Source organism: Puma concolor, chromosome E2 (assembly GCF_028749965.1).
Source record: "Puma concolor isolate L17-30 chromosome E2, mPumCon1.1.hap2, whole genome shotgun sequence".
Lineage (NCBI taxonomy): Eukaryota > Metazoa > Chordata > Mammalia > Carnivora > Felidae > Puma > Puma concolor.
In genome coordinates, this window is record NC_141681.1 from 55,001,738 (window position 1) to 55,016,468 (window position 14,731).

Consider the following 14,731-nt stretch of genomic DNA (forward strand, 5'->3'; position numbering starts at 1 on the left):
ACTCAGCCCCCCATGTTTCCCTGTCACCTCATAATGGTAACAAAACGTGTCTTGGGTTGGGATTCAGTTTCTGAAAAAATTAATTGCCCACACTGCTTATGGAGTGATTTCACCTTTTAAAAAATCTGACTATCTGGGTTCTCTTGAAAACTCGGAAGAATCGGGGCACCTAGGTGGTTCAGCCGGTTAAGCCTCCAACTCTTGATTTCCGCTCAGGTCATGAGATCCGCTGAAGCTTCGTGAGATTGAGCCCCATGTTGGGCTGTGCGCTGACAGCATGGAGCCTGCCTGGGATTCTCTCTCTCTCCTCTCTCTCTCTCTCTCTCTCTCTGACCCTCCTCTGCTCGCTTGCTCTCTCAAAATAAATACTAAAAAAAAAAAAAAAAAAAAGAAAGAAAGAAAGAAAGAAAGGAAGAAAGAAAGGAAGGAAGAAAGAAAGAAATACCTCTGAAGATCTGAAAACACTGAGCTGTTATTTCACAGCAGCCACAATGGAATGGAGCTGAGTACTTTTCTATCCTCTATGAATGTGACCTGCCGTGTTAACTTTATCTTCCTCGACCCAAACAACATTTGGGGTTCCAATCCCAGAACCTGAGGAAAGCCACCAAGCTCTTTTCCCTGGCATGTAAAGGCCCTCAGTGTACGGACCAATATAGTTTTTGCTTCCTCCTCTTCCCCCTCAACACTATTCTCCTCATTTACTCAACATATATTTACTGAGAGCCTGCTCTGGGCCAAGCATTGTGCTGGGCACTGAAGCTTCAACTACGTTTGGTCTTTCTTATCAACCCCTATCCCTCCCACCAAACACCCTCATTATCCAAATCCTGAATGAGATAGCAATAGTTTTCCTAGTAAGTTCAGAAACATAAGGACACTATATTATCCAAATGTCTTTGCTTCCTACTTTGGTTAGCAAAAGCAAGAGTTCAGACAGCAAAAGATTTACATGAAAATTGATCTGAGGGGCGCCTGGGTGGCGCAGTCGGTTAAGCGTCCGACTTCAGCCAGGTCACGATCTCGCGGTCCGTGAGTTCGAGCCCCGCGTCAGGCTCTGGGCTGATGGCTCGGAGCCTGGAGCCTGTTTCCGATTCTGTGTCTCCCTCTCTCTCTGCCCCTCCCCCGTTCATGCTCTGTCTCTCTCTGTCCCAAAAATAAATAAACGTTGAAAAAAAAAATTAAAAAAAAAAAAAAGAAAATTGATCTGAATCTATTCAGGGACACAGAGGGTGAAAATTGAACAGTTCAGATAGGGAGCGGAACCTGTATTCTCTATATTGACCACTGCTGTTCTTTCGCCAGACCATCCTTGAGGGTCCCACTAGGATGCATTCCTCCCCAGAGTAGGAATGGTTGTCTTTTGAAGCCCTCATCATGGGCTGTCCATGCCTCTCGAAGGTCCAAATCACTCCTGCTTTGATGTAGGGTAATTGGTACCTACAGATGAGTGAGACCTGGCCCCAACCCTTGGGGAGCACCCAGTTGGTGAGTCCTCCAGAAACTGACAGAGACGTTAAGGAATTTGCCATAGACTTTATTAAACTTCTTTTCCTTTCCCCTTACAAACTCCCAAGCCACCGCCCTAATGCAGCAGGAGTTTTCGGTTTTGCCTGTAAGTAACAGCCCTGGTCAGAGAGAAAAAGTCTGGAGGTTACAAACAGAACTTCAGGTCCCTCCAGGTCAACCGTCCCCCACCCCAAAACTTCCCTCCAATCATCAGCCTTATTTGGTGACATCATGGGTATCTGGGCGGATTTCTAGGGTTCTCAGCCAATCAGTGTTGGTACAGGAGGAGGGAGGAGAGAAAATTTGGGACAGGAGGTGAGGGTAAAATGTGGAAACAGAAAGAGTGGGCAAGACCAGAGGAGACTCTGAGAAACACAGACACAGGGCGAGACTCACAGAGAAGGGAAAGACAGAAGACAACGAGGAAGAGACAGAAGCAGGTGCGCCGAGTTGAAGTGTGTCCCCACGCAAGATATACCCAAAACCTAATCCCCACGACCTGCAAATGTGAACCCATTTGAAAATAGGGTCTTTGGGGCGCCTGGGTGGCTCAGTCGGTTAAGCATCCGACTTCAGCTCACGTCACGATCTCACAGTCCGTGAGTTCGAGCCCCACGTTGGGCTCTGGGCTGATGGCTCAGAGCCTGGAACCTGCTTCGGATTCTGTGTCTCCCTCTCTCTCTGCCCCTCCCCCGTTCATGCTCTGTCTCTCTCTGTCCCAAAAATAAATAAACGTTAAAAAAATTAAAAAAAAAGAAAAAGAAAATAGGGTCTTTGTGGATGTAATTAAATTAAGGTAAAAGAGATCATTCTGGATTTAGGCTGGACCCTCCATTCATTCAAAGACTGGTTGTCCTCACAGGAGAAGGGGAGGGCGACACAGAAGTAGAGGCCAAAGCCATCTGAAGATGGGGGGGGGTGTGTGTGGAGGGAAGCCAAGGAATTACCAAGGATGCCAGAGGGGCGAGACAAAACTTGGGCAAGAGGCTGGGGCTGGGGGGGGTGGCGGAGAAACAAGATTCAAGGCAGAATGGGAAATCCAGAGATGTGAAAAGGAAAGACAGAGCAAGACAGAAATGAAGACTGAGTGAAGACAGCGGGAGAGGTTCAAACCTGGGGGAAGGGGAGAGAGAGGTGGGGAAGGGGCTGGAGAAAGAGAGGGGAGATGGGAGGGGAAGGGAGGTGGCAACAGTGAGGGAGATTTAAAGAAGCCGGAGAGAGCTGACAGGGCGACAGTCTGCAAGGCAGACGGGATGGGAGCCAGAGACCCAGAGACAGGGAGAGACATTCATAGACAGAGGCAGAAAGAGACTGAGAGGCACAGATTCAACGTGGGGGGCCCGGGGTGGAGAAAACCACGTGGGAGAGGCAGAGAGAGGGAGGGAGGGAGAAGGGGACACGGAACAAGGTCACGGTGAGAGCTGACACTCATGACTTAACTCTGCTCGCCAGGTGCTGGGGAGAGGAGGGGGAGGGGCAGGAGGGGGAGGCAGAGACTGACAGAAAAGGTGCCGGAGAGAAGAGGAGAGGGGCTGGGGGGGGGGGGGGCGACAGGAAGGCCGAGGTGAGGGAGTCGCTCAGAAGGGCAGAGAGGAGGGCGAGGGCCTCTTCTCCCCTGGGCCCACGGGCTCAGTGCTTGGAGCCTCTGGAAATGTAACCACTTTGCAAAGCAGGAGAAAACAAATTAACACAACAATAAGGATAAAGAAGAATATATAACAACGAATTCAGCTCGGATGACACCTGTCTTCATACCAGCACATTCACGGAATACAATGTTTAATACACACACACACACACACACACACACACACACATATGTATATATATAATATATATATCAGGTCATGATCTCACAGTTCGTGGGTTCGAGCCCCCAACTGTGCTGACAGCGCAGAGCCTGGAGCCTGCTTCAAGTTCTGTGTCTCCCTCTCTCTGGGCCCCTCCCCCGCTCGTGCTTTGTCTCTTTCTCTCTCTCTCAAAAATAAAAGAAAACGTTAAAAAAATAATAAAGTGAGCGCACAGGGGACTCCCAAATGACAGAGGGACTGAGCCAGGGCAGTGCCGTTTTTGAGGGGCCCAGTGGGGCATTTGGAGGCCTCAGGAGACGGCCGGGATGACTTACGAAGCCACGATGACGCCAAAGGCAAGGACAGCCAGGAACACGGAGATGGTGGCCCCAAACAGCACCTGCTGCTGCTGGTATCCACTCCCCTTCTCATACTGCAGGCTCATGCGGGGCTGCCCGTCAACTGGTGGGTGGGGTGGGGAGACAACCTTGACTTCCAAGTCATCGCCCTTCCTTGGCCTTGCACCTACACGCACCTGCTCCCCCGGCAACCTGAGCCTCCCTCTCCCTCCTCCCTCCCCATCCCCTGCCCTCTCCCGGGGTCCGACGCCACGGCACCCATTCCTCAAATTCTGTGCCCAGGCGCCGTCCTCGGTGCTCTGGATACTGCCGCACACCCCACCAGTATACATCCCTGCCCTCACGGCACCGACTGTCTATACGGCACATCATAGGGACCGCCGAGAGTCTAGCGCTAAGACAGTCGTCTGCATCTCAGCTGGGGACCCTGAAGATCCTTGGGAGTCCCATTCTGCATCTTCCAATTGTCCCTCCCACCCCACCCCCCACCCCCTTTCATTCTGCCAGCAGAGCTTCTTGGCCTCACCTTCGGAGTGGATCCAGAGTCTGATCCACCTCCTGGGCTCCCGACCTGGTCCAGCCCCCATCAAAGCGCCTCTCCTGGTTCCCGCTTCTCCTCACCCTACAGTTCCCCACATGGCCCCCAGAGGGCGCCCATTAACACCTAAGCCCTCTCACTTCCCTCTTCCCTCAGCGCTTTCCCTGAGGTCGCCTCTCGTTCAGAATAAAAGCCCAAGTCCTCACCATGGTCCACCAGACAATCTGGTCACCATGGGACTAGCTAGCTACTACCCCCATCTTCACTCGTCAGCTTCCTTCTTGTTGTTCAACCATGTTGCTCGACCAGGATCATTGCACCTGCTGTTCCCTCCCTCATTCACACTGTTCCTTACTCCCTCACTTCCTCTAGATCTCAAACACCACTTCTTCAGAGAGGTCCTGCCACTTGCACCCTCCAAAGAAGCATCCCCCCACCCCACGCCCCACCCCCCAGGCACTTTCTATCAAATGGTTCTGTTTTCATTAGGGCACATTTGCTATCTGAAATTAATCCGTTTATTCCTTCGTATAATTGTCTAGCAGTGGTTCTCAGCTGGGGACAATTTTGTGCCCCAGGGGACATTTGGAAATGTATGGAGACTGGAAATGATTGTTAGGACTTTGGTGGGGCGGCAGGGGGGGGTGTACTATTGGCATCTGGCTGGGGAGAGACTAAGGGTGCTGTTGAACATCCTACATCCACAGGACAGCCCTTATGACAAAGAATTTTCTAGCCCCAACTGTGTGTAGTGCCAAGGCTGAGAAACCCTAGTTAACCCTTCACCCCATTAAAATGTGGGCAATACGAGACACTTGTCTCTGTTCTGCTGATCCTCGGTTTGGGGGCATTACAGGGTACTGGTAATATCTGTTGTAGTTAACCACCATTCTAAAGAAGCAAACGGACAAATCCCTTCTTTCCAAATGGTCAGTGTCATGGGGCGGAGGGGTGGGTGGGGATTGACAAGAGAAACTCTTCTAAATTAAAAAAAAGAAGAAGTGGGGGGGGCATCTGGGTGTCTCAGTCGGATAACATCCAACTTGGGCTCAGGACATGATCTCAACAGTACGTGAGTTCGAGCCCTGCATCGGGCTCTGTGCCGACAGCTAGGCGCCTGGAGCCTGCTTTGGATTCTGAGTCTCCCTCTCTCTCTTTCTGCCCCCCCCCCCAAAAAATAATATATAAACATTTGTAAAAAATAAAATAAAATAAAATAAAATAAAATAAAATAAAATAAAATAAAATAAAATAAAATAGGGGCCCCTGGGTGGCTTAGTCGGTTAAGCGGCTGACTTCAGCTCAGGTCATGATCTCATGGTTCATGGGTTCAAGCCCCGCATCGGGCTCTGTGCTGACGGCTCAGAGCCTGGAGCCTGTTTCGGATTCTGTGTGTGTGTCTCTCTCTCTGACCCTCCCCTGTTCATGCTCTGTCTCTCTCTGTCTCAAAAAATCAATAAAAGTTTAAAAAAAATTTTTTTTAAAGAAGTGGAAAAAAACTGTAATTGAACAGTATGAGAAGTCCTTTCATTGGGTCCTGGTTGGAAATAATTAGCTGTGAAAGATATTCTGGGAACAATTAGGGAGGTTGCAAAAGGGACTCAGAGTCACTTGATATTTAACAATTGTTGCTAGGTTTTTTGGGTATGAGAATGGCATTGTAGTTTCATAGGAAACGTCCTTATTTTTTAGAGGTGCACACTATGGGTGAAATCTCACAATGCTTGAATACTTTCAAAATGCCATGGCAGCGGGGCACCTGACTGGCTCAGTTGGCAGAGCATGTGACTCTTGATCTTGGGGACATGAGTTTGAGCCCCACGTTGGGCATAGAGATTATGTTTTTAAAAATACCACAGCTATAAATAAAGTGAAACAAATATAGAGGAATGTCCATCGTCAACATAATTTGATAGGAAGTGCTCCTTTAGAGGGTGTGATCAGGGAGTCCTGTTTGAGGTGGTGAACTTGGAGACTTTATTGAAATGAGGGAGTAAGAGGAATAGTGTGACAGAGAGGGAACAGCATGTGAAAAGTTCCAGCATGATTATTCAAGCTTGATGGGTATATAGGGGCTCACTGTACTATTCTCTCTGCCAGAAAGATACATTTAAAAAATCTCTGAATGAATGAATGAGTGAGTGAATTCAGCAGATCCTCTGGACTCCCCAGGTATGGCACTGGCTAAGAATGTTTTTCTAGAATGCCATTCTGGCAGTAGAGACATTTTTTTTTTTAATGTTTATTTTTGAGACAGAGCATGAATGGGGGAGGAGCAGACAGAGAGAGGGACACACAGAATCCGAAGCTGGCTCCAGGCTCTGAGCTATCAGCACAGAGCCCGACGCGGGGCTCAAACTCATGGACCGCGAGATCATGACCTGAGCCAAAGTCGGATGCTTAACCGACTGAGCCACCCAGACACCCCGAGACATTTTAAAGTTACAGGTGTCTGACTGGCTCAGTCAGTGGAGCATATGACTCTTGATCTCAGGTTGTGAGTTCAGGCCCCACGTTGGGTGTAGAGATTACTTAAAAAAATATTTTAAAACTCGTTTAAGAAAATAATAAATAAAGATAAAGTTACAGTGGAGTCTTCCTTATTTCACAGTGGGGGAACGCAAATTTCGGAATGTGGAAGCGACATCTGGGCCACTGTAAGCAGGTGGTGAGTGCAGGACTGAAGGCTCCCTGTGGGAGAACTCAAAACCCATATCTGCGGGGTCACGGCTGTCTTCACCTCTCATGCATCCCTGTCTCCCCCACCCCCCAGGAGCTTACCAAAACAGTACTTTTTTTGGATACAGCTGGGACTGATCTTCTGGCAATGTAAACAGTCCAAGACTTCCTCTTTTAGCGAGCCTGGGCAGGAGGGAAGGGAGAAGTGGGGTGAGGGCAGGTATCAGAGGAATGGCAAAGAGCAGGAAGGCAGAGGGGAAAGAGGGCACGACATCCCTTGGCTCTCCTGGATTTGGAGGGTCCACGTGCAGCCGAGCAAGCTGAGCACAATGCACCGATTCGCATTAAAAATAAATTTTACAGGGGCGCCTGGGTGGCGCAGTCGGTTAAGCGTCCGACTTCAGCCAGGTCACGATCTCGCGGTCTGGGAGTTCGAGCCCCGCGTCGGGCTCTGGGCTGATGGCTCAGAGCCTGGAGCCTGTTTCCGATTCTGTGTCTCCCTCTCTCTCTGCCCCTCCCCCGTTCATGCTCTGTCTCTCTCTGTCCCAAAAATAAAAATAAACGTTGAAAAAAAATTTAAAAAATAAATAAATAAATAAATAAATTTTACATAGGGGCGCCTGGGTGGCTCAGTTGGCTGAGCATCTGGCTGGATTTCAGCTCAGGTCATGGTCCCTGGGTCGTGGGATGGAGCCCCGTGTTGGGCTCTGCACTGAGCGTGGAGGCTGCTTACAATTCTCACTCTCTCTCTCTCCCTCTACCCTTCTCCCCTGTTCGTGCTCTCTCTCTCTAAAGAAAAAATATATATATAATCATCGAAGAGTTGAATTGAATTGCAGTTGTCCAGTTGACCAACATTTGTTTGTAGACATTCGATTAACTAAACAAATGTTTAATTAAATGTCTACAAATAGAACATTTGCATTCCTACACTCCTGTTTTGCAGCCCCTGGTGACGTATACTGGCTAGATGCTCATTGATCGGTCTCCTCCACTTCCTATCGCATGAAAAGACTACATTTCCCAGGCTCCTTTGCAGTAGGTTGCAACCATATGACCAGAGTTCTGGCCAATCCATTAAAGTCCCTGTAGGAGTTTTCTCTATTCTCTCCCCCACTGAAGCTACCTTAGAAGCCACAACAGAGGGGCGCCCGGGTGGCTCAGTTGGTTGAACATCTGACTCTCGATTTCTGGTCGGGTCACAATCCCAGAGTCATGGGATTGAGCCCCAGGGAGGGCTTTGTGCTGAGCATGGAGCCTGCTCAGGATTCTCTCTCTTTCTCCCTCTGCCCCTCTCCCCGGCTTGGGCTCTTTCTAAAATAAAAATTTTTAAAAGAAGCTGCAACATAGGTGCAGGCTGTATCCCCGAGACAGCACTTGGAGGAACTGTTCAACTCTCAATGGAATTTGGGTAAGAGAGAAATAAATCTTTCGTTAAACCATGGAGATGTGGGGTTTATTTGCTACTATGACATGGCCTATCCCATCAGACTAACGTTCCCCCCCCCCCCCCACATACTTTTTTTTGCAGGTTGCAACCACTTCCACAATCCCTCGAAAATCAGTGATCCCTGGATACTAACTAGAGCTTTGGGGAGGAGGACGAACCGCCAGACGGAGCAGATGATAGTGGGGCTTGACTTGGGGGAGACAGGGTAAAGAGGTGAAGGAGGGTAGAGAAGGGACGATAAATCCAGGACTCACGGCAAATTTTGCGGCTGCAGGCTGCGAGAGAAAAGAGCGGAAGTGAGTGAAGTCAGGAGAGCGATCTGAGAATTTGATGGGAAGGGACCAGGGGGGAAAGAGAGCAGGGAATATTGGGGAGAGGCAGGGAAGGCTGAGTCACGGGGGGGGTTGAGCAAAGAATTTGGGAGAAAAAGTAGGAGAAGGGGATGGGATGATGATGGGGGAGAGGCGGGGAGCTTGGTGGAGAGAGATGCCTCACCTTTTGCTTCATACAATTTTAAGACTTTCTTGAGTTCCTTGATTACTCTCCCCCTGAGAGCTACGAGTTCTTCCAGCAGAGGCCCATCTGAGGAGAGACAGAGAGATCCTCGTGGGGTGGAGGCACCCAGCAAGCCCGTCTGCAGCTTCAAAGAGATGAGGAAACTCCTTTTCATTCACCAGGAGTAACCAAGACCGGTTACTCAGGTCCACTGGGCAAATCCGTGGCCCGGAAGGTCCTGCACCTAGCTCCTGATCCACGGTGGGCGCTCCAGGAAGGACCACCTTCCATTGGCCTCAGTTTCCTCATCTGGTAAGGAGTAGGAGGGTGAACTTGGCCACCTCTCCTTTCCTTTCTTCTGATCCACTCTCCTGTCTTCTCTGTCCACACTCACTCCTTCATCCAGCTGACCTCATCCAGGCTCATGGCTTCGTATGTTACCTGCATCTTGCACCGTCCAATATGGCGGCCGCGAGCCACACGTGGCTATTGAGTACTTGAAATGGGCTGACCGGAACTGAGATATGCCCTTAGTATAAAACATGCTGTGTGGTGCCTGGGTGGCTTAGTCAGTCAAGCGTCCGACTTCCGCTCAGGTCATGATCTCGCGGTTCGTGAGCTCGAGCCCAGTGTCGGGCTCTGGGCTGATGGCTCGGAGCCTGGAGCCCGCTTCGGATTCTGCGTCTCCCTCTCTCTGCCGCTCACACTCTGCCTGGTGTGAATCAAACAACTATAAAACACCTCCACAATTTTTATGCTGGTTGCACGTCAAAATGGTAATTTAGGTATGGGGCTAAGCAAAATAAAAGTTAATTTCCCCTGCTTCTGTTTACCCTTCTAAACACGTGGCTACGAGAGAATTTAAAATGACGTGTGGTTGGGGCGCCTGGGTGGCGCAGTCGGTTAAGCGTCCGACTTCAGCCAGGTCACGATCTCGCGGTCCGTGAGTTCGAGCCCCGCATCGGGCTCTGGGCTAATGGCTCAGAGCCTGGAGCCTGTTTCCGATTCTGTGTCTCCCTCTCTCTCTGCCCCTCCCCCGTTCATGCTCTGTCTCTCTCTGTCCCAAAAGTAAATAAACGTTGAAAAAAAAAAAAATTAAAAAAAAAAATTAAAAAATAAATAAATAAATAAATAAAATGACGTGTGGCTCCCATGTGCACCTCCCATCATATTTGCACTGGACAGCGCCGTTCTCTACACACTGATGCCCCCCACGTTCGATCAGTAGCCTAGACCCTCATCAAAGTCCGCACGCAGGTTGCCAAGTACCCACTTAGGATCTCCACTTGGATGTCTGATGGGTACCTTCCACTCAGGAAGTCCCAAACGGAACCTCGATCTTCTCCTTCAAACCTCCTCCCGACCCCCAGGACTTCTCCGCCTTAGGAGACGGGAGCCACCTGATTCTAATGGCTCAGCACAAAGCCTTGGCGCTTCGGCTCCACACCCCCGCGTGCCGTGCGCTTGTCAACATGCACGTCAACAAAGCCTGTTTGTTCGACATCCAAGATAGATCCAGGAATCCCATCACTTCCCATCCCCTCCCCTGCCACCGCCCTGGTTCCCACCGTGATCATCTCTTTGCCTGGGCTGTCACTAAAGTTTCTTACCCCTTGCCCTGCTCAAATCTCTCCTCCACAGCCAGAGGGACACAGGGACGCAGTCAGCTCACCCGTATCCCGCGTCCGCTCAGAGCCCTCCCACATCTCTCCCTCTTTCTACTCCAGCCTCCCTGGCTTCCTTGAGGTTCTGTGAATATGCCAAACATAGTCCTGGCTCAGGAGTTTGTAGTAACCGCTTTCTGCCCGCGGCCTTCTACCCCTCTCCTTCAGGCCTGCTCACATGTCGACTGGTCAGTGACGCCCCCCCACCCCGGGCTGCCTGGCTTTACGCTGCAGCCCCCACCCGACCTCTAGCACCCCCTCCTCTCCCTTTGTCCCTGCAGTATTTTCTCCATAGTACTTGTCCTCACTTGATACATTATATTGTGCAGTAAAGGGTTAACTCAGGAGTCCGGGTCGTTCAAACCCTGTACATCCCCCAAAAAAGTTTGGCTCCTCCAGGCCTTTGGGATATCCTGGCTGTGAACAGTGTCTTTCTTGGGGTGCCTGGCTGGCTCACTTGGTAGAGCATGTGACTCGGTCTTGGGGTCATGAGTTGGAGCCCCATGTTGGGCATAGAGCCTACTGAAAAAAGTGAGTTTCTTTTTCTTTTAATGTTTATTTATTTTTGGGAAAGAGAGAGAGAGAGAGACAGAGCATGAGCGGGGGAAGGGCAGAGAGAGAGGGAGACACAGAATCCCAAGCAGGCTCCAGGCTCCAAGCTGTCAGCACAGAGCCCGATGCAGGGCTCGAACTCACGAACTGTGAGATCATGACCTGAGCTGAAGTCAGACACTTAACCGACTGAGCCACCCAGGAGCCCTTTTCTTCCTTCCTTCCTTCCTTCCTTCCTTCCTTCCTTCCTTCCTTCCTCCCTCCCTCCCTCCCTCCTTCCTTCCTTTTTCTTTTTTTAAGTTTATTTATTTTGAGAGAGAGAGTGAGCAGAGGAGGGGCAGAGAGAGAGAGAGAGAGAGAGAGAGAGAGAGAGAGAGAGACAGAATCCCAAGCAGGCTCTGCTTGGAAAGTATGGAGCCCAACGAGGGACTCAAACCCACCAACGGTGAGATCATGACCTGAGCCGAAACCAAGGGTTAGATGCTTAACCGACTGATCCACCCAAGCACCCCATACCTTTTTATTTTTCCCCCCATATTTATTTATCTATTTTGAGAGACAGAGAGAGCGGGGGAGGGGCAGAGGGAGAATCCCAAGCAGGCTCCGTGCTGTCAGCACAGAGCCCGACACAGGGCTCGATCTCATGAACCGTGAGATCATGGCCCGAGCTGAAATCAAGAGTCAGACGCCCCAACTGACTGAGCCACGCAGGTGCCCCTGGAATGTTTTAAAAGTTCTCTGGGGGATTCTAACGAGCCTTCCTGCTCCAAACCTTGTCTGTTAAGGGTCAGATAATAAATATTTCCAGCTTTGAGGGCTAGACGGTCATTGTCACAACTATTCAGTTCTGCCTGGGAGGGTAAAAGCAGCTGTAGACAATATGTAAATGAAAGCGTGTGGCTGTGTTCTAATAAAACTTTATTTACGAAAACAGGGGGCTGGCAGATCTGGCCCCCAGCTGTATTTTGCCAACCTGTGCCGTAGGCGTAGAGGCTAGGCACGGCATAAGAATCTTACTAGCTAGCATTTGTGGAGCACTTACTGTTGGCCTGGCTTTGTTCCCATTTTACAGATGAGGAAACTGAGACACAAAGAAGTTAAATAGCTTGCTTAAGGTTAGCCAGGCTTTGAATCTACCCTCAGGGCCTCTGCTCTGCTGGCTACGCTTCTCTCAAAGTTATGGGAGGAGGACCTAATTCCCTGCCCACCCCCCCTAGCTTAGGACAGTGTTCTGGTGTTCAGGTTCCTCTTTAAAAAAAAAAAAAAAAAAAAAAAAAAACACGGATGGAGGGAAGAGAAAGGAAGAGAAATGGAAAACTGCAGCAGTTTGACAAGCGTGGGGAAGAAAGCAAACCTCACCTTCAGCCCCTCGAATGACCAACCCCCTGGGGCCACTGACCACAAAACCGGAAAGGGGGTTAGCACTGCAGTGTCTGAGCTGTGTTCTTTGGCCAAGTCACCTAACTTCTCTGAGCCTCAGTCTCCGGCTCTGTAAAGGGCAGATCACAGCCGTGCCCACGGTGATGAACTGTCCTCGACTTTTTTGAGTAAACACTTAGAATCCTGCCAGACACACACCGAAGGCTATATGCACTATATGCACGTTTTTATTTTGTTTTGTTTTGTTTTGTTTATATCAAGGGGAGGCGGGGTGGACCTGTGGAAAGGGAAGACGGGGAAGGGGGCTGGGATAAGGCTTTCCCCCTTAGCGCCTACCTTTTAGAGGATTAACCATCAAGTGGCTCGTTTGGTTCTTGATAAAGGACGCCACGTGTTCCAGGTGATCTATCCCTAGGGGCGAGAGGGGAAGAAATTCCAGTGGGTCCCTCAGAGAGCCAAGGGACATCTCCACCCCCCCCCACCCAATCTTCCTCCAGGACTGGTCCCACCCTCCCCTCTCGGGAACTGTGGTCCCCAAAGCGCCTGTCTCCCCACCCCAGCCTCGCTACCCCCCACGTGTCCCTTTCCCCCGCTGTGCCAGGCACCCTCCCCTCTCCAGCACGCACCCACTTTCCCCACAAACGCGTTCAGAGCGTAGTCCCGGAAGAAAGGCCCCTCCATGCCCAGCAGCAGGGCCCGGGCGCGGGCCTGCAGCCGCTCCTGATGGAAGCGTTTGGGGACGAGGGCCAAGCGCAGCTGGCTCAGGGCCTCCTGCACCGAGTGGTCACACTGCAGGCAGCCCCGGCCTCCGGGACCGCTCAGGCCCAGCAGCAGCAGGAGGGCCAGGGCCAGAGGCATGGCAGGGCCTTTGTGACGTCCTGGAGTGAGAACCTGGCCGGCCCCATCCCCCAAGCAGGGGCGGGGTCAGGGAGGAGGTGGGGGCGGGGTCAGGGAGGAGGTGGGGGGCGGGCGTGGAAATACTCTGTGCGCAGGCACCTGTTTGCTGGGCACTTGCTATGTGCCAGGCAAGGTTCTAGAAGCTAGGGAGAGAGTCTAGAAAAACAGAGAGCTCTGCCTTGCCCTCCTGGATCTTACATTCATTCACACAACCCGTGTTTTTTGAGCCCCTGCTATGTGCCAGGCCCTGTTCTAAGCACCCGATATGCAGCAGAGGCTAACAGTCTCTGTTCACACGGAGTTTACATTCATTTGTTCAACAAATTCCAGTGGAGCAGCCGCTGCTGGAGGTAGACTGAATAAAATGGACGCAGTCCTGGGGCACCTGGGTGGCTCAGTTGGTTAAATGTCCAACTCTTGATTTTGGTTCAGGTCACGATCTCACAGACATGAGCTTGAGCCCTGGTCATGTTCTGTGCTGGGTGTAGAGCCTGCTTAAGATTCTCTCTCTCTCCCCCTCTGCCCTTCCCCCACTCACTCTATCTTGCTCTAAAAAATTAAATAAATAAATAAATAAATAAATAAATAAATAAATAAATAAATAAATAGAAAAATGGGCAAGGAGCTTGAACAGACATTTCTCCAAAGAAGATAGACGACTGGCTAATAAGTGCGTGAAAAAATGCTTAACATCTCTGAGCAACAGGGAAATGCAAATCAAAACCACAATGAGATACCACCTCACACTTATTAGGATGCCTACTTATCAGGAAAACGGAAAATAACAAGTGTTGGCAAGCATGCGGAGACGTTGGAACCCTTGTGCACTGTTGGTGGGAATGTAAGCAACTGCTATGGAAAACAGTATGGAGGTTCCTCAGAAAATTTAAAAAAAAAAAAAAAGAGTCTAGAGAGATCTGGAAATTTCGCTTCTGGGTATATACCCCAAAGAACTCAAAGCAGAGCTCAGGGATATTTGTCCACCCATGCTCACAGCAGCATTATTAGCAAAAGCCAAACTGTGGAAGCGAACAAAGTGCCCATTGACTAATGAATGGGTGAACAAAATGTGGGATATACCTACAACGGGATATTATTCAGTCTCCAAAAGGAAGGAAATTCTGCCAGGCTACAACATGGATGAACCTTGAGGCCATTATGCTAAGTGGAATAGGCCAGTCACAAAAAGACACATACTGTCTGATTCCTTTCATAGGAGGTATCTGGAATATCTAGAGTTGTAAAATTTGCACTCAGGACATTTAACATTGACTTGATTGATTCAACCCTCCCAAATGCCTCCTAACTCCTCCACTTCCATATTACCTCCTCTGAGAAGTCCTCCCAGATTACCCCCTATAAAGCACGTCAACCTTTGTCGTTCCATACTTTACGGATCAGCACACTTTTTGAAGGCC

The 14,731-nt window shown here is 50.2% G+C and overlaps 1 protein-coding gene across 3 annotated transcripts; it reads right to left on the reverse strand.

The window, feature by feature from the left end:
• Window positions 1–1,440: 1,440 nt before the first annotated feature.
• Window positions 1,441–13,310, reverse strand: IZUMO2 (IZUMO family member 2). 3 transcript variants are annotated; one of them, XM_086690504.1, is made up of 7 exons: window positions 13,043–13,310; window positions 12,753–12,827; window positions 8,821–8,907; window positions 8,580–8,600; window positions 6,978–7,058; window positions 3,635–3,761; window positions 1,522–1,628 (listed from the first exon to the last, which is right to left on the reverse strand). In XM_086690504.1, exons 1-7 carry the CDS (start codon window positions 13,272–13,274, stop codon window positions 1,586–1,588), a joined length of 666 nt encoding a protein of 221 aa, XP_086546630.1. In that variant the 5' UTR covers window positions 13,275–13,310; the 3' UTR covers window positions 1,522–1,585. The 3 variants fall into 3 exon arrangements, with proteins under 3 accessions (XP_086546629.1, XP_086546630.1, XP_086546631.1); XM_086690503.1 differs by lacking the exon at window positions 3,635–3,761 and having other exon boundaries at window positions 1,441–1,628; XM_086690505.1 differs by lacking the exon at window positions 8,580–8,600.
• Between the last annotated feature and the right edge of the window lie 1,421 nt (window positions 13,311–14,731).

Bases quoted from the DNA above. Each gene is read 5' to 3' on its own strand.
- IZUMO2 (XM_086690503.1), bottom strand. From the start codon at position 13,274: ATGCCTCTGGCCCTGGCCCTCCTGCTGCTGCTGGGCCTGAGCGGTCCC. The intron at 12,828-13,042 runs GTGCGTGCTGGA...TCTCGCCCCTAG, and splicing joins CGCGTTTGTGGGGAAAGTGG to GGATAGATCACCTGGAACAC. The intron at 7,059-8,579 runs GTGAGTCCTGGA...CCTCCTGCCCAG, and splicing joins CTGCAGCCGCAAAATTTGCC to GCTCGCTAAAAGAGGAAGTC.